The 22120-nt window shown below is 41.6% G+C and overlaps 1 protein-coding gene across 1 annotated transcript in view; it reads right to left on the bottom strand.

Moving 5' to 3' along the window:
* The window catches only part of mrc2 (mannose receptor, C-type 2), a 63296-nt gene that overhangs the window by 4760 nt on the left and 36416 nt on the right, over positions 1-22120 (bottom strand). The window contains exons 12-26 of the mRNA XM_072442888.1: positions 21609-21838; positions 15132-15274; positions 14235-14331; positions 14031-14160; positions 12365-12397; positions 12116-12282; positions 9424-9592; positions 9201-9343; positions 7933-8041; positions 6886-7052; positions 6182-6290; positions 4482-4717; positions 2310-2472; positions 2000-2149; positions 862-975 (exon numbers count right to left, since the gene is read on the bottom strand). Of these exons, the coding sequence (XP_072298989.1) occupies positions 862-975; positions 2000-2149; positions 2310-2472; positions 4482-4717; positions 6182-6290; positions 6886-7052; positions 7933-8041; positions 9201-9343; positions 9424-9592; positions 12116-12282; positions 12365-12397; positions 14031-14160; positions 14235-14331; positions 15132-15274; positions 21609-21838 (2160 nt within the window). The remainder of the gene's footprint in view (positions 1-861; positions 976-1999; positions 2150-2309; positions 2473-4481; positions 4718-6181; positions 6291-6885; positions 7053-7932; positions 8042-9200; positions 9344-9423; positions 9593-12115; positions 12283-12364; positions 12398-14030; positions 14161-14234; positions 14332-15131; positions 15275-21608; positions 21839-22120) is intronic.

Genomic DNA, 22120 nt, shown 5'->3' with positions numbered 1-22120 from the left:
TGCAAACGGCTTTTGAAATTGTGAAGTCCCATATAAATCGCACCCCGTCACACTCAGTTTCAGAACTATGTATGTGGGTTTCAAAACTCCTGCCATGGAGAACATAAATGGATACATTCAGAACATACTTCTGGCGGCTGGGAAAAAGGCCATCACAAACAAATTCAAGACACAAACTGCACCGACGATTAAGGACTGGATCGACATCACAACTGACATATGGAAAATGGAGAAAAAAATATCATACACAAACTCAACTTGGACATAGACGAATTAGAAAAAATCTGGACTAAATGGGACTTTTATTTTGGACCTTTTATTTTCTCAAGATACCCTTATTTTTCCTACACCTTATTTTAAAATTGATCCCTTTTGGATTTTTGCTCTGGACTGCCCCTGTTTGTTTTTGTGTTTTATTATTATTGTATTTATTTATTTTATTTATTTTATTTATTTTATTTATTTTATTTATTTTATTTATTTTATTTATTTTATTTATTTTATTTATTTTATTTATTTTATTTATTTTATTTATTTATTTTAATGTATTTAATGTATTTATTGCATTTATTGTATTTCAAATTAAACTGCAGCACACAGATAAAACAAAAATAAAAACTAAAAATTATGTTAAGTTTGAGTTGCTATAAAAGCATGTGGATGCAGAAAAAATAATAATAATAATTAAAACAATAAAATAATAATAAATCTATAGATGCAAATGAATGAAACGAGGCTGTGAAACATCTGTCGGTGCAGATCGGACGCCGCTGTGGAGGTTTTTTCCCGTGCGAGGTGCGACCAGAGCCTGGAGTGAAACGCGGTGCAGAGAAAGGAAGCGTCTGGGGAGGAAAGCTGGACCTTTGACGCTGATGCCGAGCCAGGCCCCGTGCGCCTGCTCCGCGTAGCTCTGGATGTGCTCCCAGACAAACTCGTTCTCCGTCTCGTCCAAAATGGAGAGAAGCTCCGCCCCCGCTGCGCACAAAGGAGAGGCAGGCAAAACAACAGAAGGCATTAACTCAGCAAAGTGGGAAAGAAAGATAGATTATTTTTGCACAAGCTATTTAAAGAATGTATATACCGTATTTTCCGGACTATATAGACTTACATTTATACTTTAAAGCGACTTATATGTGATATTATTTGTTATTTTCACACTTGCAACCGCATTTCATACTCCAGTGCGACTTATATATGTTTTTTTCTTCTCTATTATGCATTTTTATTCTTATACTCGGGTGCGACTTATAGTCCAGAAAATATGGTAACATTATTTTTAATTTGTGGTTTTACACGATATACTTAAAAAGTCATCAAAGAAAGCCAATAAATGTTTTCATTGAACTCAGAATCAATCAAACCTGAAATGCTAATTAAGGGTGAGTTATACTGACTTAATTTAATATTTTTGTTTTAATCTTTTGTATGAACGAGTTTATGATACGCCTACAATATTTAAACAAAGCATCAAGAATGTCCTAAAATGTGCTTTAAAATGTCTCTTGTTGAGGCTGAAACGTCATAGAAAACATAAAGGGCAGAAACTCCACTAAAACCCTTGTTTGGGAGATTAAACTACATGTTCGTGTCTCTGTTTTAATGTCATTTTTAATCGTTGTAATGATAAACAGAGTATAAGTCGCACCAGCCAAAAAAAATGCATAAAAGAGAAGAAAAAGTGTGAAAATAACAAATAATATCACATATAAGTCGCTCCGGAGTATAAGTATATTAGTATAAATATAAGTATAAGTCACACCCAAAAATATGAAAAAAGGTGCTTAAAAGGGACTTTATAACTCGGAAAATACGGTAGATGATCATTGTTTTACTCGTATAAAAGATATCGTACATTCTGGTAAAAGAAAAGCAGATGATGTTTAGTGGTGGGGAAATAAAAACACAACACGCCTCTCGATCATTAGATGTGATTTGACTAACTTCATCCTCTTGCTAAATCCTGACATGGCTGAACAGTTGGTGTGCAGGCGTGGCTCACCTTTCGTGCAGTCGGAGCGAGCGTCCTGCTGCAGCCTCAGGTGCTGCAGGTTGAAGGCGTAGCAGTTGTTTCTGAAAGGCAGCCAGGCCCATTCCCCCACAGAGTGAGGACACTCGCCCGGGAAGACCCACTGGTGGACCACCGGCTCATCTGAAAGCACCAAACACACCGAGGACATAACAGAGGCCTTGGGATGGGAGCCGGTCTGTCTCCGTGACGACAGGCTGTTAACTGGACCTCGCTCAGTCGGAATACGCTTGAGTCTCTCGCAGGAAGACTCAACCGTTCAGCGCGTTTTAGATTTACGAACCTCCGATTTGGCACAGCGCCGCCCCGAGTTTGGCGTCGCACTGCGTCATCACCCATTCGCCGGTCGTAGTCATGTGACCGCAGCCGGCGCTCTGACTGGGCTCGCCGTCTTTCCAGTTGGAGTACGAGCCCTCTCCTTCGCCGAGCCAGGTGAAGCTTCTGCCCTGAAAATGACCACGCAGTTAAGATATTAACGTTAATATCTTGATGTTTTTTGGAGTATCCTGATAACTACTGTCAAGACGATGTTACGTCAATCCAACAGAAATGTGTTTTAAATGTAGTAAGTGAGGTTTGATTATCAGACAAATGTGAAATCTCTGTGAAATTTGATCAAAAAAGTATAAAAATATCACCGCATATCCACATAATAACATTTTTTTTTTTTAAATCAGCCCCTTTTCTAGCATTTTTTACCAATATAATCTTTCAATTTTGCATGTCTTCAAAATAAAACTCACGATATCTAAAATTCGATATATTAAGGAATATTGACAGTATATTGTTGAAGTATAATTTGATTTGATTGAAAGAGCTCTAGAATAAAAACTATAGCAGATAGTAAACACATGGACAGACGACTTATATTGTTCAGTGGAAAACATGTTTACTATTTTACTTCGTATCAATCGTGTTTATACAGACTAGCCCCGTGAGACTTACATTTTTAAGAGGAGCCATGTGTTTAGGCATCATAAAATGCAATATTTGAAGACTTTTGGTATTTATTACCTCTACGATCACAAATATTTTCACCTTTATCATAAAAAAAGGTAAGGTAGTGTATAGTCTTGGTAACGACATGAATATCAATGACAGAAGAGGGGATTGAACTGGCAACTTTCTGGTCGATGGGTGAACTTTTGTGTCTGTCATTCTCCAATTTCAGACAAAATGTAACCAATATTTTAAGTTAAATATGAGCCAAACATTAATGAAATAATTAAACTGTTGAGTTTGGTGTTAACAAAAGGCATGATGTTTTACGCATTTCTGTCTAAAAATAAACATTATTATTTGCAAACTATATTTAAATCAATTGAATGGAAAACTAAGGCTATAACTGACGGATATCATTTTTAAGAACTTGGCTGCATAAATAAAGTAAAATAAAATAAATGAAATAAATAAAATAAAATAAATAAAATAAATAAAATAAATAAAATAAATAAAATAAATAAAATAAATAAAATAAATAAAATAAATAAAATAAAATAGTCAGGCTAACAAACTAGAATGATTGATGCAAATTCGGTAAATGACTAAAATTGGGGAATGAAACAATCATCAGTGACGTACGATCACACCCTCAAAACCGTGACTAAACCTGGAACTAAACCTGGAACTAAACCTGGAATTAAACCTGAACTAGATCAGGACAGAACAAGGACGAGTTCAGGACAAAACCAAGTCCACATCAGAACAAAACCAGGCTCAATTTAGGACCAAATAAGTGTGAACTCACCCTACAACGGACAGATTTTCACAGCAGTATCTAATGGGTTGAGTGCCTGTTGTGTCCATAAAGAAATCTATTCAAAGTCGCTTTATTTAACCGTATAGGAACGTTGTTTGCAGAGAGAGCGCCGGCACAAACAGGGGCACAACACACCCATCCATAAAAAGCGCGTTCATCATAAAACATAATTAAGAGAACAATAAAAGTCCCCAAAACAAGCAGACAACATGTGGCTCACTCAGCAGTTTAGCAGGCAGACTGAGGCCGGAGGGGCGGATGTGGCCCATGGGAAAAAGATCAGATGAATAAAGAATACGCTAGATAAAGTGATTAAAGGGCGTATGGTTTTTTACGATTTTATTTTTTTTTACTTTATTTGGTGTACTTGTACCTGTTGTACATATGTAATTCAGTTTTACACCAATCAAGCAGATATTTGTAGAGAAAACGTTGAAAAATCTGTAGAAAATGACAAGAAAATTAAAATAATGGTGACTTTAGATGAGTTTTTGCCCAGTTTTTGCTGAGTAATTTCCTGGTGTGATGTCATCAATTACAACCAGGAAGTGAAATTATACGTCTAAAAAATGTGCTATTCTGTGTTAAAGTTTTTGCAGTTTTCAGCAAAATTCTAAATATAGTTATCTTAACTGCATTTTAACTCAATTAGTCGTCCAACCTGTCAGAGGCCCTTTAAGTGACAAGTGCACGTACTCCGTAGTTGTAGAGTCCTGTCCAGGCCGGCCGGCGCAGGTTGTTGATGAGGAGGGTGAGGTAGGCCTGCTCGTACGGGTTCTTTACGGTGGCCAGCGTCCCGTTCAGAGACTCGCACAGATGCAGCGCTCCGGTCCAGTCCAGCTTCTTCTCCACCACGCGGTAGGAAAGTCCCCCCAGGTCCACGGGCTTCAGCAGCGAGGGGACGAGGGGCGGGGCCGGGGGGAGCCCAGGGTCTGTGAGGGAAGAGGGCTTTTAAGTATGTACGCAAATATATAAGGGTGGGGACTGGGGACATGTTGTTCAGTAACATTATATAAAGTCATTTGTTAATACAGCAAATGCAATGTAAAAAAGACGACAATAGTAAACGTTTCAGAGTGGTTTCTGGGGAATTTACCGTATTTTCCGGACCATAAGTCACACTTTTTTCCTAGTTTTGGCTTCTGGAGCGACTTTGTTATTTTCACACTGTAACCGCGTTTCACATGTTGATTATTTTCACACTGACAACCACAAGAGGGCGCTCTAGGCTCTAAGCGACGCAGAAGAAGAATCTGCACTTCCTCTACCTCTGGAGTTTGTGGAGTTGTTTAGAAGTGACACAGAAGAAGAAGAATTCAGTGGATTTAGTGATTTGGGGTAAAACTGATGCTTTGGTAAACTTGTTAGCATGTTCTTTATGCTATAGTTATCTGAATAACTGTTAATATGTTACATTAACATACCAGACACTTACCACAGTTCTGTCTGTGCCTCATGTAGCTGAAGGTGTGATCATTTTCAATAATAAAATGTTAAAGTCCTTAGCCAAGCCTACAAAATGTACTTTAAACTACATACAATTAATTACAAATTGTCAAGATTTTCACAGAATTTTGCTGACGAATTTTGCTGACCCATTAACTCTAAAATCACTTTTGTTTCATTCATCTGCGAATGATTTATGATATTTATAAATCAATTGTGTTCTGATAAAGGCAAAACATGACATCTAAATACGTTTTGTGATTCAGTCTTTCCAGGCTGGGATCCCCAAAATGATCCATAAAATAAAGAAAAGACTTGGGACACCCACAACAAGATGAAATAGATGTCTGTAATAAAATCAAGGTTTAATCAATTTACAAAAAAAGGTTTAATTGTATTTATTTAGTGGTTTATTGTGTTATTTTACCCTATTTCTGTTTTCAATCTAAACAAAGATGAAATACAATGTCATAATTCTAATGCTACATCTTGAAATCATGAGGAGTCAACTAATCATTTTATTTTGATTAAAAGGATTTTATATAGGAAAGGGCAAAAACGAGAAGATGTAGTGAATCATGAGTTTAATATAACTTAAATCTCTTAACATAAATACTTATAATAACATGTATAAACAGTTTGACACACCCCCTTTAATCAATAGCCCTACACTTTTGTAAACTAATAAGCACATCATGGACCTGTTTCTGGATGTATATTGTATCGTCAGGTTGTGATCACAGGTATTTATTTATTTTTGTCCAAATTCTTAGCCTCTTCTTTCCATTGTAACTCACGAGTCTGTTCAAAAAGAGCAATGGAAAAAAGAGAAAGGAAGAAGCTTGGGGAAAAACAACAGTTAGCGGCAAATATCGGTTCGATTTTAAATAACGGACCTGATGCATCACCTTGTTAGAAACGTACATTTCAATGTTGCGAGCGGCACGGACCTTGTTTCCTTTGACAGACGTATCCGTTGCTTTCCATCTCGCAGGCCCGGGACGCCCACATGCCAGTGTTCCTCTGCGGGTTCCCGTGGAGCATCACCACGCAGTTGCCCTGAGAATGACGGGAACGCAATAAATACACGCGGATTCATCAGCTCAACAATGACATCGTACAGTATCCACGAATAATACCTAATAAACTAACTCACACAACTAAATACTCCTCTCGTAACATTTACAACAAAGACCAATGTAAGGAATCGTTTGACTTTCTAATCCGAAATAATTCCTTGTGTCCCTGATAGCTTTGTTTACCAGTAAAATCAGATAACTAGAATAATCAGATAAACCAGTAATCAGGTTTTTGGTTTTTGTGCGTTTACAGTTTTTTTCCCGAGCAATTGTTTTATTTTGAAAGACAATTAGTACAATTACTGACATTTTCTGTTTTTTTGCACAACATTCCTTGTCGGCGCCTGCACAGGTTTGATCGTGGCGAAATCAGATTACTCACGATCACTGGCTACGGCTCAAAATCGCCACATTCAAACGACGATCAAAATGTGAAACGCCAAAGTAAACGGCAAAGTAAGATGCAAGTGAACGCATTTAAACATAACCACTGATTATATGTTATTTCAATCATCTGATAACTCTTAAAAAAATCAGACTATTAAACTAAGATATTGCCGTAGATGTTCGCAGACCGGCGTCCTGTTGTGGTGCGGTCCGCTGTTGTCCAGGGGCTCTCCGGGCGCCCAGTTGGTGTAGCCGAGCAGACCCGGCCGAGCCCACTGGAAATGCCCCTTGGGATCAGAGGTCAGGCCCAGCCAAAGGTCGACGCTGGTGTTGAACAGGAGAGTCGTGACGAAGGCTGAGAGGAAAGGAAAGCAGCAACGTGAACATTGAAATGTATCCATGGTAATGCCGGCGGAGCAATAACATGCGCTAATGCTTTGTAATAACTGCACTTAGTCGGACTTAATAAACAAAGCATGAACAAAGACGTAAATCATGATGAATAAAGAGTTAATTAAGAATGATTTAGGCTCAGTCACTGCTTAAATAATAGGTAGGGAGGCTGTTAGAGTGCAGTTATTATTAAAAACAAAAAGAGTGAAACTTTAAAAAAATTGTCTGCGCTTTTAAATATAGATTGTGTTTTCTTTTCTTAAACGTCTTTTAAAGGTGTAATGTTTTTAAATATGTAATGTTTTTAAATGTGTGTGCTGTTATGTCTTTATTTTGCCCCATGTCACCCCTGAAAAGGAGGTCTCGATCAGAGTGGGTTCCTACCTGGTTAAATAAAGGTTAATAAATAAATAAATTATAAAGTGTTACTGAAAATGCATACAGCCAAAACAAACATATTAAAAAAAAGGAAAAAATTCAAATCTAAAACGACACAAGACAGTGCTCTGTATATTTTAATATGCAATGTATAATTTTATTAATTTTATTAATTTTATTAATTTTATTAATTTTATTAATTTTATTAATTTTTATTAATTTTATTAATTTTATTAATTTTATTAATTTATTCTATTTATTTATTTTATTTATTTAGTGTGATGTGCAATCTCATTTTGGAGGGGGTCCAAAACACGTAGCACAGACACATCGTTATCCATACAATACAATATAAAGTATACAGTACTTACACAGTTCTATGCATACAGTAGCTTAATCATGCAAAAGGAAACATAACTAAACCGCTCTTGGTTGGATAACACGTCTTCATGAGTGAACGTCACCTTGCTCCAGGTGGTTGGACACCACAGCCAGCACGCCGCCGCTGGCTTCACATTTCAGTTTGGCTCCTGACCACGTGATCCGGTTCACTTGGTCAAACACCCGGAAGCACTGCAACACAGGAGCCACGAGTTTGTCTCTTTTCTGTACACGTGACCGCTCTCCATGGAGACGTGCCAATGTGTTCCTCAACTTCAACAGTAAAGACATTAAAGTGGAGATGATTGGCTTTAATTGGCTTTTAAACACGCTTTTTTTTTGACAGACGAACGAGTTCCGTCATGGTTTAAGGGCTTAAAAACGGCGCAGGATTTTTCCCTGAGATGCAGCAAACGGGATAAGATTTTGTGCGGAGTGCTTTGTGAGGACTCGGAGAAGATGATCTCATAAACAGGACTAATGAGACTAGTGTGAATGAAGCGAAACACAACTCCAGCTATGGTCTTGATGAGAGAACTAGAATAAAACATGGTTAAAAGAAGGAGTGTAAAATATTGAAATATCGTGATACTGGTATAGATATCATAGGCTGCTCTATCAATGTATTTTTGGGAAATATTCTTTTGTGGCAGCGTTACAATGTCGTTTGTTTAAAGACAGGAAACTTGTTCATGAAATATATCTGATGTGTTTGCTGTTTTGATTATTTGAAACGTGTGTACCGTATTTTCCGGACTATAAGTCGCACAGTTTTGGCCAGGGTGCGACTTATGCTTATATTTATACTTATATACTTATATTTATACTCCAGAGCGACTTATATGTGATATTATTTGTTATTTTCACACTTGCAACCGCATTTCACACTTTTTTCTTCTCAATTACGCATTTTTTGGCTGGTGCGACTTATAGTCCGGAGAATACGGTATTTAATTTCAGTTTCAATTACTGTTAGATAAGATAGCGAGAACATCATGTTGATGTTGATGAACATCAATATATTGATTATGTATTTCAAAATCGCGTTATTATCGTATCTTGAGCCATGTATCGTGTATCGCACTGACTTCTGGGTAACCTGTGATTCGCAGTCCTCGTTAGAAGCTCAGAAAAGACCATTTTGTCCTTTAAACGTATCTATCTCCATGGAGACGAGCAGGGGACACCACTCACAGCATGCGTTCTTATTGCGAGCAAGCTTGCCTCTCCACAGATCTGACTTGTAGCTTGCTCCATTGCTTATCTCGGCCCTTGCGAACTTGCTTCTAACACTGACAATCATGATATCGTTTGGATAATGCGACTAATCTGAGTAGGTATGAGTCCGAACCTTGTGCTGATAGGCTGACCACGCCTCGGGACATCCTGACGGTGGGAGGGGCGAGGCCGGCGTGGGGGGGGCGGTCCCGGTCACGTTAACTCTTTTGCAGATATACGGCAGGTCCGAGTGGCACTTCTGATCCGACCAGTCGCCTGTAACACCACGTTTCACATTCAGACGACGGAGAAACACACGACGGGCGACGGACGATTACACAGATCTGCTCCGTAACCTTTGCTGGCGGAGACGTGTGCACATTTGCGGTCGCGGCTCAGGGGGTGTGGCCTCCCCAGAGCCCAGGAGATGTAGTTGAGCACGGAGCGGTCGGACCAGCGGAAGCGGCCGTCGTTTTCGTACGTGTGAAGGCCGAGCCACCAGTTGTCCCCTTCCGCCTTCACCATCTGGAAGCAGGACGGCCATGTTTATGTCTGTAACTCTGCTTTAGTTCAGTCCAGTGTCATCTGTGGACCAAAGCTTAGTCCAGTCCAGTGTAGACCAAAGCTTAGTCCGGTCCAGTGTAGACCAAAGCTTAGTCCGGTCCAGTGTAGACCAAAGCTTAGTCCGGTCCAGTGTCATCTGTGGACCAAAGCTTAGTCCAGTCCAGTGTAGACCAAAGCTTAGTCCGGTCCAGTGTCATCTGTGGACCAAAGCTTAGTCCAGTCCAGTGTAGACCAAAGCTTAGTCCGGTCCAGTGTAGACCAAAGCTTAGTCCGGTCCAGTGTCATCTGTGGACCAAAGCTTAGTCCAGTCCAGTGTAGACCAAAGCTTAGTCCGGTCCAGTGTCATCTGTGGACCAAAGCTTAGTCCAGTCCAGTGTAGACCAAAGCTTAGTCCGGTCCAGTGTAGACCAAAGCTTAGTCCGGTCCAGTGTCATCTGTGGACCAAAGCTTAGTCCAGTCCAGTGTAGACCAAAGCTTAGTCCAGTCCAGTGTAGACCAAAGCTTAGTCCGGTCCAGTGTAGACCAAAGCTTAGTCCGGTCCAGTGTCATCTGTGGACCAAAGCTTAGTCCAGTCCAGTGTCATCTGAGGACCAACGCTTAGTCCTGCTGCTTTGTGCTCGAGGCAGAGTACATTATGAACAATTAAATACAAAGAACACTATTACAACTTCTAACGATATGCTGCATTATTTATGCTTTTGCAAACTGCAGGTTTTTTTCACTGCAGTAAAATCTAAGTTAAAATGACTCGTTGATGTTGAGTACAAGATTATCTGCAACAAGACCTTTTCTTCACATTAAAATAACTCTTTGCACTTAAAATGAGAACATTTAGAATTAAGTCAAGTTTAAAATGAATTAAGAGAAATGTAAGTAATATTAGAAGTTACTTTTAAATTACTTTTGAGTTATCAGAGTTTTCCACATGATAGGGGCCCGTAGGAGCCCACAGGAGCCCTCAAGGAGCCCTCAAGGAGCCCATAGGAGACAACAGCAGCCCATTGGAGACAACAGGAGCCCACGGGAGCCCACGGGAGCCCACGGGAGCCCACGGGAGCCCATAGGAGCCAACAGCATCCCATAGGAGACAACAGGAGCCCACAGGAGCCCATAAGAGTCCACAGGAGCCCACAAGAGCCCACAGGAGCCCACAGGAGCCCACAAGAGCCCACAGGAGCCCATAGGAGTCCACAAGAGCCCACAGGAGCCCACAAGAGCCCACAGAAGCCACTATAGGAGTCCACAAGAGCCCACAGGAGCCCATAGGAGCCAACAGCAGCCCATAGGAGCCAACAGCAGCCCATAGGAGACAACAGGAGCCCACAGGAGCCCATAAGAGCCCACGGGAGCCCATAGGAGCCCATAGGAGCCCATAGGAGCCCATAGGAGCACACAGGAGCCCATAGGAGCCCATAGGAGCCCATAGGAGACAACAGGAGACAACAGGAGCCCACAGGAGCCCATAAGAGCCCACGGGAGCCCATAGGAGCCCATAGGAGCCCATAGGAGCCCACAGGAGCCCATAGGAGCCCACAGGAGCCCACAGGAGCACACAGGAGCCCACAGGAGCACACAGGAGCCCACAGGAGCCAACAGGAGCCCACAGGGTCAGACAGCCACAGTACCTGCCACTCTTCTTTGAGCAGAGAAATGCAGCGTGTGCGTGTTCAGCCTGGTACAGACGCAGCATCACTAATGACCTTTAGCTGCAGGTTCAAGCTTGCTCGGTATGTCTGCGTTTGCCCTGATCACTGTCGAAGCCAAAACACTGGCAAGGAACGTTCACAGATGGTTCTCCTTTTCTGCCGAGTCATGTCATACAGACCTGGTTTCAGGCCTAGCCAATAAGTTTGTCCTCTGAATACGGATTTTCTGGTAAAGACACGGTTTAGTCCTGATTGTACGTCTGACATTTCTAGTTTTACCCGAGTTCAATCATCCGAGTTCAGACCTGGTTAAGTCCTGGTATGGTCTTCTGGGTTCCCACTGATTTTAACCTTGTGTAGTCACGTGTTACTTGATTATAGCTGGGTCCAGATATCAAACAGGGCTCCAGACTAAAATGAAAAATGTTTAAGAGCAAAAGAAGATGACGAGGAAGTGATAACAACAAATGTGTTCTAGATAAGAGCCAATTAAACATAAATGAATAGGCTATATAAATGTTTAAAGGCAAAGTAGCCAGGTGATGGTGTTTGCTGCAGACAGATTGCGTGAGTAACAAGAATTACGCAAAAAGGCATCTGCAAAACAATCTGTCTTGAAGATGGTTAACAAATTATGATTGATAGGCCTAGATTTGTGTTAAATGGATAAGAATTGTCTAAATTTCTCTCGTCGATTCGCTTTACCATGAGTAACGGTGCATCCTCTGCTCTCCTTATCATCCTAAAACAGACGAACCGCCGGTACTTAAACCCTGAGTTAGAGCTTGTTTGCAGCAAAGTCTTTCCCGAACCGCACGCCGTTTGAATTATGCATGACCTTGCGTAAAGTGTTGGCCAGGAACGCCTCTTCGTCGGCCGAGTGGACGGAGGCCAGCGACGAGTCAAACCAAGTGCAAATCCTCTGCGCCTGGTCCCAAGTGGTGCGGTGGTCGAAGAACTTGTACTCCGCCTCCTGGAAGCCGATCCACTCCGGCGAGCTGGCCCCTGCAACGAGAGGGTTACGTCACAAAAACCCCGGCAAAAAAAAAAGATGAATAAAACAAAAAGTTCAAAGGAAACAGCAGACCTTCAGACGACTCCGGTTCTTTCGCAGCGCTTCCTAAAAACACAAACGAGAGATGCGACGATAAGAAAGAGCTACAAGAAGAGAAAATAAAGGGCGGGGGCTTTTCAAACGCCGTGGGGGAGTCGTCCAAACGTGATCCACACACGTCGAGCGGTCAAGAGAGTCGTCCCGACCGACCGATCACATTTTCTGGGGTTGAATTCTGGCGCCGCTTTCTGAAGACGATGAATTATGTGCCAGTTTTTGAGTTTTTCTTTCATGTGGATCGGATCACGGATTTAATAACCATAAAAAGTCAACGCATCCACAATCTGACATGAAAACAGCACATTTTTCCATAGATTCTGACCTGTCTCCAACTTTATTTAAACAGTCCAAGTACTTAATTATTTATAATTACTCGAATATCCTTTAATTTTGCCACTTACTGTAAATAAGAGTGTGTTTTTAATACTATTTTTTATTTACATTTATACTGGATTTAAATATATTTATATAGATTTAAGTATATTTTAAGGACATTTTTTGTATTCCATTTAATCTTAATATGTGTTGCAACAATGGAATTTCCCCGTTGTGGGACAAATAACGGTTCTCTTATCTTATCTTATCTTGATACCAGTTTGAACTAAAAAAAAAAATAAGCTTGACTTGGTTCTGTTTTTTCCCCAGGATTTGATCATGGTCCTGATTTTTGATAAGCACTGATTTTGTCCAGGTTTGGTCCAGTTTTAGTCCTGGATTTACAGAGTTTAGTTCAAATTGAAGAACTAAACTTCCAGAGTCCTAGATTACACATAACCGGGCTTACATGTCCTAATTTTAACATTGCTTAGGCTGAACACCACTGGTTTATTCCATAAAACACATATTATGCTTTTTATAGCAGGTATATGATATGAAACTATAACATAGATTCATATTTCATGCAGAAATCTGAAGCTGTCTCGAACCCTTTGGAGAACAAAACAACTAAAACTCTCTGTGAAGCTGACACTCTCTGATTTTCTCTGATTATAAGTGGGAACGAGCTCTGCCCAGAGGAAAATCAGATTCCAAATTCTGCCTGGATTTTTTTTGTTTTTCTAAATTATACAACTTTTTCTACAATGGAACACTCGTAGACGGATGATGGATTACACAGATTACTATAAAAAAGAGTAAATCTGCTGTTGGAGGTTTGGACTCACATGCAGTAGATTGTTTAAACAAAAAACAAACAAAAATTCGTTTTAGGGACTTTTCAAAAGGAAAAAAGGCAGATTCTGATTCAAACAGTCGTATTAAATTGTTTTAAATGCGTTTCAAGTTCAAACTGACCCAGATTCATCCCAAAATGTTTGATTTGACATAAAATACTATATTTATCATTTACATTTCCAGGAGCTTGGTAGATGTGTTTTTGTCAGATGGCAAAATGGAATAAATTAGGAAAAACATTAATCTGAAATTTTAAAATCCTTTAATAGAAACAAATCCACTGTCTTCCGGTTCTAAACTGTAAAACTGCTAAGCTCCGCCTCTTCATAACTTGTAATTTCACCACAGCAGCAGATTTGAAAATACCACGTTTGAAAATATTGACGTGACATTTCTAGCGCCACACGTACAACCCACAGTCTGATTTGATCGCACGGTGTAGTAACACAGTGCTCACGTGGCGTACCTCGGGGGATCTTGCATATCCAGTCCAGCTCCGAGTCACAGTGCATGGCCAGCCACGTCATGGTGCCCAGGCTGGCTGCGGCGCACGGGCGGATGTTGTGGTGGTACCGCCCGAAGTTCTGGTACGTCACCTGATAACACGGCCGCACAGCAGTTAGCGCGCGGGTCATTTGACATTTGTTTTTGATCACTTGAAGTCGCTCACAGCCAGTCCGTCGCTCCACTTCCAGCTGCCGTTGTCCATCGGGTTCCTCCTGTTCAGTCCGATCCAAAACCAGCGATGCTCCTCATCCTCGGAGTCCCTGCAATCGATGTTACGGTCCATTTGAGACGATAGCGACGCTAAAGGGATTTATCATGTTGTGTAATGACAAATACTGTTGTTGCATCCTTGGGCAAGACACTTAAACGTGTACATGTTTTAGTTGTAGGGGAAAACTGAGAAAAAAGTGCAATTACCATATTTTCCGCACTATAAGGCGCACTGGAAATTAATGGTCTATTTTCGATCATTTTTCATATGAAAGGCGCATTAGGCGAAACAAAACGTGTGCCACACAAAATTGCATCAAGGTCACGAAGCACAACCAGAATTAATCCATATAAGGCACACTGGATTATAAAGCGCACTGGATTATAAAGCGCACTGGATTATAAAGCGCACTGGATTATAAAGCGCACTGGATTATAAAGCGCACTGGATTATAAGAAACACTGGATTATAAAGCGCACTGGATTATAAGAAACACTGGATTATAAGAAACACTGGATTATAAGAAACACTGGATTATAAAAAGCACTGGATTATAAAAAACACTGGATTATAAATATAGTTTTTGTCGAAAATTAAAGGATTTTAAGAGCGCCTCAGAGTGCGGAAAATACGGTACTCCAAAAATCTCAATTACGGTGAGAATCTGTCATGAATCGCTTCACACTCGTGCAGGGACGTGGATGGATCTGCCAGTGTGTAAAAAGCTAGCTTGTATCATCGGCGAGGCGGACGGGAACGCTTAACGGAAATGCGCCGAAACGCCGCCGGGAGACGTGCCCTCTGCGCTCGACGCTCGATACTACGACGACGTTGGAAATCGCTCCTCACCCGAAGGACTCGTTGAGGACCTGCATGACGAACTGCTCCTCCTCGGCCCCGCTGACGCTCAGGAGGTTTGCCCCGTGCGTGCGACAGAAGAGGTGGGCCTGCAGCCAGCTCAGCCTCTGCTCCATCTGCGACGAGTGGAACACCTGAAGACGCAAAGGAACGTGAGCTTCAGCCGTTTGCAACTGCGTGGACTCGACGTATGACTCTGTATGTGAAGAACGAGAGGGTTCATCTCACGTCTGTAATGTGTTTATAATTACACTGTGGAGGCTTCGCAGTGGCTTCGGTGTCTAGACTTAAGGCGAGGCACAGCAGGCGATTTTTTTTATTTTTTGTTCTGTTTTGTTTTTATGTTGTTTGATTTATGTTACTCTCTGTGACTCTGGACAAACTGGAGCAGTGACTTGTGACAAACTGTCTGGAGCAGTGACTTGTGACAAACTGTCTGGAGCAGTGACTCGGGACAAACTGTCTGGAGCAGTGACTCAGGGACAAACTGTCTGGGGAAGTGACTCGGGACAAACTGTCTGGAGCAGTGACTCAGGACAAACTGTCTGGAGCAGTGACTCGGGACAAACTGTCTGGAGCAGTGACTCGGGACAAACTGTCTGGAGCAGGGACTCAGGGACAAACTGTCTGGAGCAGTGACTCGGGACAAACTGTCTGGAGCAGTGACTCGGGACAAACTGTCTGGAGCAGTGACTCTGGACAAACTGTCTGGAGCAGTGACTCAGGACAAACTGTCTGGAGCAGTGACTCGGGACAAACTGTCTGGAGCAGTGACTCGGGACAAACTGTCTGGAGCAGTGACTCTGGACAAACTGTCTGGAGCAGTGACTCGGGACAAACTGTCTGGAGCAGTGACTCAGGACAAACTGTCTGGACCAGTGACTTATGACTTGATGAAACATACTTTGTTGTTTTGTTACATTTCTCACATTAATGGACGGGGGGTTGACGTCAAAGGAGGAGTCTAAGCCAGAAGCTAAATTTGGGACAGGCCTTTGATGTGGTTCATTCTCATTCACGCAACATTGGATTCCAGACAGTTTAATGGGCGGACGGACTGAGCTTTTAAACATCGGCTTTTATGTTTTTATTAAAGTTCACGTTTGTTAGCTGCACTGTCTGTCATACACCAGCCGCCAGCGTTAGTCAGTTAAAGCCTGTTGGTATTTGAACACATGAAGTTACAGGTTGCATAAGAACTTACTGCCAAGGTCACGCAGATTGTTTTGGTTGGGGACGGCGCGATAAGTCACGTGACGCATGAAAAGATAAACACACATTCTTTTCCAAGCGCCACTGTTTCTGAGATAACGTCACTCCTTCCAAATATTATGGCTAAGCATGGAGGAGCTAAACAGCTGATTGTGCACGTGGGTGCAGTGGACATGCGGCGGGAACAGACTGAAGTTTTGAAAAAAGACTTCTTGAAGTTATTCGACGTGCTTGATAAAATGAAAATCAAAACATTCATAAGTGGACCTCTTCCAAACATCGACAGGAGGATAAACAAGTTTAGCCGGCTTCTTCAGCTGAACACATGGCTGTCCAAAGAGTGTTCACCGAGAGGACTACACTACATTGAGAACTTCTATCTATTCTGGAAACGAGAGGACCTGTTTAAGAGAAATGGCCCCCACCTATGCAGAGGTGGAGTGAGGGTGCTGACAGAGAACCTGCTCCACGCTCTGAGGCATTGGACTGGGCCTGGACAGGGTCCTGAGCAGATAGTTAGAGAAGAGAGGAATGAGAGAAGAATTCCTGTTCCATCAGCCAATGTTTCAACATCAATAGCACCACAACCACAGCCTCCACCAAAGGATTCATCAGCAGCTGCTCCACCACCACCAGCAAAGGATTCAGCTCCAGCTGCTCCGCATTCACCTCCACCGCCTCCAGCAAAGGAACAATCTTCAAAGGCCTTGGACCCATCTGTGACAAGCCCAAACACATCCCTGTCATCGCCCCTGCCTTCACACCAGCCCTGGGTTCCCCCTGCAACATCTACTCCCACTAAAGATTCATCATTCTCCTTCTCATCTCCACTCTCACCCATGGGCCTTCCCAGCCATTTTGAAAGTCTGATCAAATCAGGCATTAAGATGGCTCCACTCACGCCCAATATAGCAAGGGCTATGCCAATACTTATCAACTCTTCCCTGCACAAGCCGACTACACCAACAAAAGCCCCACCACCCATCCCCCCTCGCCTCTCACCTGGTCCCAAACTCTCCTTGGCTACAAAAGCCCCACCACCCATCCAACCTCGCCTTTTACCTGGTATCTCCCATAGCTAGGATGCACTGGGTCTCAGCGTTGCCGGGACTTATTGTCACATTAAAAATCAAACCAACCCGGGGCCCTATGTAAAAAGAGCCCCCCCTAGTGCTATTTCTGTAGTCACATCATCACACAGATGGAAAAACAAAATGCGAGTCAGGCCCAATCTGAGAAATGTGATTCATATTCCCTGTGAAAAGATAAAGCCCAGTCTCACTGAAACTAGTCTGAAACTTGCTGTGCTAAATGTCAGATCCTTATGTAACAAATCTCTCTTAATTAATAATTTTATTTCTTCTTTTAATCTTGATTTTATGTTTTTAACTGAAACATGGCTTGACAAAAACACAGGAAATGTAGTTCTGATAGAATCTGCTCCACCCAACTTTAGGTTTGAATCTGAAACACGAGAAAACAAAAAAGGGGGTGGAGTCTGTGCTGTCTTTAGAGATGAAATAATTACCCGCAGGTTGTCTTTTGGGGTGTTTTCATCATTTGAGTATGTATCCTTTAAAATGGAGCTAAAACGGTCTCCATACATTCTCTTCATTGTTTTATACAAGCCTCCCCAGCACTGCCAAGGTTTTATTGATGATTTTACTGAGATGCTTTCAGTCATATGCACAGACTTTGATGGTTTGGTCATTACAGGTGATTTCAATGTGCATGTTGATAATATTTGTGACAGAAACGCTAAAGAGCTTGATGCTGTCCTTGAAACCTTCAGTCTTACTCAGCATGTGAGAGGCCCCACCCACAGCAAAGGACACACTCTAGATCTCATAATTACAAAGGGGGTAAATATTTCAAATGTTAATGTGATCGATGTTGCTCTGTCTGATCATTTCTGTGTCTTCTTTGACCTGTCTGTTTCTCCCCAACCTCCGGTTGGTCCTGCAGTTGTTCAGAGGAGACACATAAGTGATGGCACAGGTGCACTGTTTATGGAAATGATAAACTTTGAAAATGTCTCATGTTCTAATGTAAATGATTTGTTGAACTCTGTTACATCTAGTGTTTTGAATGTTCTGGACACCATCGCCCCTATAAAAGCTAAAATGGTTAAAAATAAGCAGAAGGCGCCGTGGAGAAATGATGATTCGGTCAGGGCACAGAAAAGGGAGTGCCGCAGGGCCGAACGGAAATGGCGCAAGTCAAAGCTCCAGGTTCAAAAAGAGATTTACAAAGAAAAGCTGAACATGTACAACCTAATCTTATGTAGAACTAGGGAAAGATATTTTTCTGAAATAATTGGAAGCTGCAGTAACAACTCGCGTGTCCTGTTTGCCACAGTAAACAGATTAACAAACCCTCCAGCTCAGCTGCCGTTAGAACTCATTTCCACATCCAAGTGTAATGAGTTTGCATTATTCTTTAATGACAAAGTTCAGGGCATTAAAAATGCTATAAATCCCACAATGCAAAAAATTACCCTAAAACCACCAAGACACTTAGAGCTAACTCACTTTGCACCAGTAACTGATAAAACTGTCCATGAGATCATCACCAGTCTGAGTTCATCTACATGCTGCCTTGATGTGTTACCCACCAGATTTCTAAAGTCTGTGCTGAACAGTTTGTTAGCACCACTCACTCACATAGTTAACATGTCGCTTCAATCTGGAACATTCCCAATGTCTTTGAAAACTGCGGTCATAAAGCCTCTCCTAAAGAAGAGCAGTCTTGATGCCGCAGTACTGAGTCATTACCGGCCCATCTCTAATCTGCCATTTTGGGGCAAAGTCCTTGAAAAGGTTGTTTACCAACAGCTCACAGATTTCCTCTTAATAAACAACTCATTTGATGTTTTTCAGTCAGGTTTTAGACCTCATCACAGCACTGAGACTGCTCTTGTCAAGGTGACAAATGACATCCGCCTGAACACTGACATGGGCAAAGCCTCAGTCTTAATTCTGTTAGATCTGAGTGCTGCTTTTGACACTGTCGATCATGGGATCCTCTTACAGAGACTAGAGGACTGGGTGGGCATCACTGGCACTGCCCTAAACTGGTTAAGGTCCTATCTGGAAGACAGGAAGTACTTTGTTGAAATTGGTAGCTGTGTCTCAGACCACATGACCCTGACCTGTGGAGTGCCCCAAGGGTCAGTCCTGGGTCCTCTTCTGTTCAACCTCTACATGCTGCCGTTAGGTCAGTTGATACGCAGTGAAAATGTGTCCTATCACAATTATGCAGACGACACTCAAATCTATGTTTCACTATCGGCAGGTGACTATGGACCAGTAGATTCACTCTGTCACTGCATCCAACAGATCAGTGTGTGGATGCAAAACAACTTTCTCCAGCTGAACTCAGACAAGACTGAAATAATTGTTTTTGGCCCACAGAAACAAAGAGAAAGTGTTAGCGGTCACCTCCAGAGTCTCGCTCTAAAACCTACAAACCAAATTAGAAATCTGGGGGTAATAATGGACTCAGACTTGAACTTTAATAGCCACGTCAAATCAATAACATCAGCAGCTTTTTACCATCTAAAAAACATTGCCAAAATCAAAAATATAGTGTCAAAACCAGATTTAGAGAGACTTATCCATGCGTTTGTCTCCAGTAGATTAGACTACTGTAACGGCCTGCTCACTGGTCTCTCCAAACGAGCTGTAAAACAGCTGCAGTACATCCAGAACGCTGCTGCTCGGGTCCTGACTAGAACCAGGAAGTATGATCACATTAGTCCTGTTCTCAGGTCTCTGCACTGGCTCCCTGTGGCTCAGAGAATAGACTTTAAAGCAGGTCTGCTTGTGTACAAGTCTCTCCATGGCCTAGCACCAAAGTATATCTTGGATATGTTAGTGCCATATGAACCATCTCGGACTCTGAGGACCTCAGGGACCGGCCTCCTGCTGGTGCCCAGAGTCAGGACAAAACATGGGGAATCTGCGTTTCAGTTTTATGCAGCTAAAATCTGGAACAGTCTTCCTGAAGATGTGAGACAGGCTTCTACTCTGACAATGTTCAAATCTAAGCTAAAAACAGTTTTGTTTAGCTGCGCATATGACTGAAAGGATTTTGTCTTTGCACTCTTCTCTTTTGTTTGTGATTTTATTAGTTTAGAAAATCAGTTGGATTGATAATTTTTAATTTAGTTAATTTTATTGTATTTCTGTTTCTGTAATTTCTTTGTGATTTGAATGCATTTTTCCTGCTGTGAAGCACTTTGAATTGCCTTGTGTATGAAATGTGCTCTACAAATAAACTTGCCTTGCCTTGCCTTACTGTCCATCAAAGTGTGTGTTTAGAGAGATGACATTAACATACAAGACTAAAATACACGGAAAAATACTTGGCAAAATCAGTGACACCTTCATAAAATAATATTATTTAAATGGTCCAAAGTTGGGACCCCAAATTAAGTATTTAGAGTTACAGAGTGGATGTATAAAATACCAAAATAAATCATAACTGAAGACAAGATGCAAGAAACATTATATTTTTACTTCAAACTAAATATTGCTCAAGTAGAAGTAAAAGTACGGGGTCAGAAAAGTACCCTGAGTTACATGAATATTAAATCAGAACTACCTTTAAATACAAAGGCACTGTTCATGGGAGTCTTGCACTAACTTTGGAGCAAAAACTACTCAAAGAAACCAAAGTACTCTAGTCGTTTTCAGACTGCATACTTCTACTTCTACTTGAGTAACAGTTTGATTGAAGTAACAGTACTCCTATTTGAGAAAAAAGAGTTAGTTCCTCTTCCCACTGTGAGTAAATCTACAAGGGACTAAAGCTTCACGCTGAAAAATTATTTGAACATGTGTTTCTCGCACCGCTCCTTCAGATATTACCGTATTCTCTGGAATATAATTCTCACCAGCCAAAAATGCATAATGGAGAAGAAAAAAACATATATACGTTGCACTGGAGCATGAAATAAAGTTGCAAGTGTAAAAATAACAAATAATATCACATATAAGTCGCTCCAGAGTATAAGTATATAAGTATAAATATAAGTATAAGTAGCACCCCGGCCAAAACTATGAAAAAAGTGCAACTTATAGTCCGGAAAATACGGTACATTCACATAAAATGATAAATATGATGTTACGTTCAGTTACACTTATTCACTTATACTATACTTACTCTTTCGTGCATCCTGTCTTGGAGCACTACATTAACCTCAGTGATACTCCTTCTGAAGTACCGTTACGCGCCTCAAAGTACCGCTCGTACCTTGTAGCAGTAGCGCAGGTTGTTGTTGCTCTTCCAGCCGCCGGGACAGGCCCCGCTCAGGCTCGGGGTGGGCTGCGGCGCCGGCGGCACGGGGGGCTCGGGGCTCAGAGACGTGTCCTGGTTCTGACGACAGATGAACTTGGCTTTGGACGCCGCACACTCTCTCACCTCCCACAGGCCGGTGGCGAAGCCCGTCGCCATGGAGACGCATCCGCCGCCGCTCGCCGACACTGAAACGGAACGACGTGATGCAACGGGAGTGTGACAAGAAGCTCTGCGATTGAAATGTACGATTTTTGGGGAAAGTACTGTTTTGTTACTCAAGAAAAAGTACAGATACATAAGAATAAATATATAATAATCTGCTCTTCTTTGTCATTACAGAACAAAGCATTGCACTGTTTTGCTCAAAGTTGGGACATGAACACTGGATGTCACCATGAATGTGCTAATAAATAAAATAAATAAAATACAATTAAATACAATTAAATACAATTAAATACAATTAAATA

This window comes from Eucyclogobius newberryi, unplaced genomic scaffold, assembly GCF_026437365.1.
Source record: "Eucyclogobius newberryi isolate DKJ021-1_F unplaced genomic scaffold, fEucNew1.0.hap1 SCAF_13, whole genome shotgun sequence".
Taxonomy (NCBI): domain Eukaryota; kingdom Metazoa; phylum Chordata; class Actinopteri; order Gobiiformes; family Gobiidae; genus Eucyclogobius; species Eucyclogobius newberryi.
The sequence above is the reverse complement of the archived record's forward strand: the minus strand, read 5'-3'. Positions and strand labels throughout refer to the sequence as shown.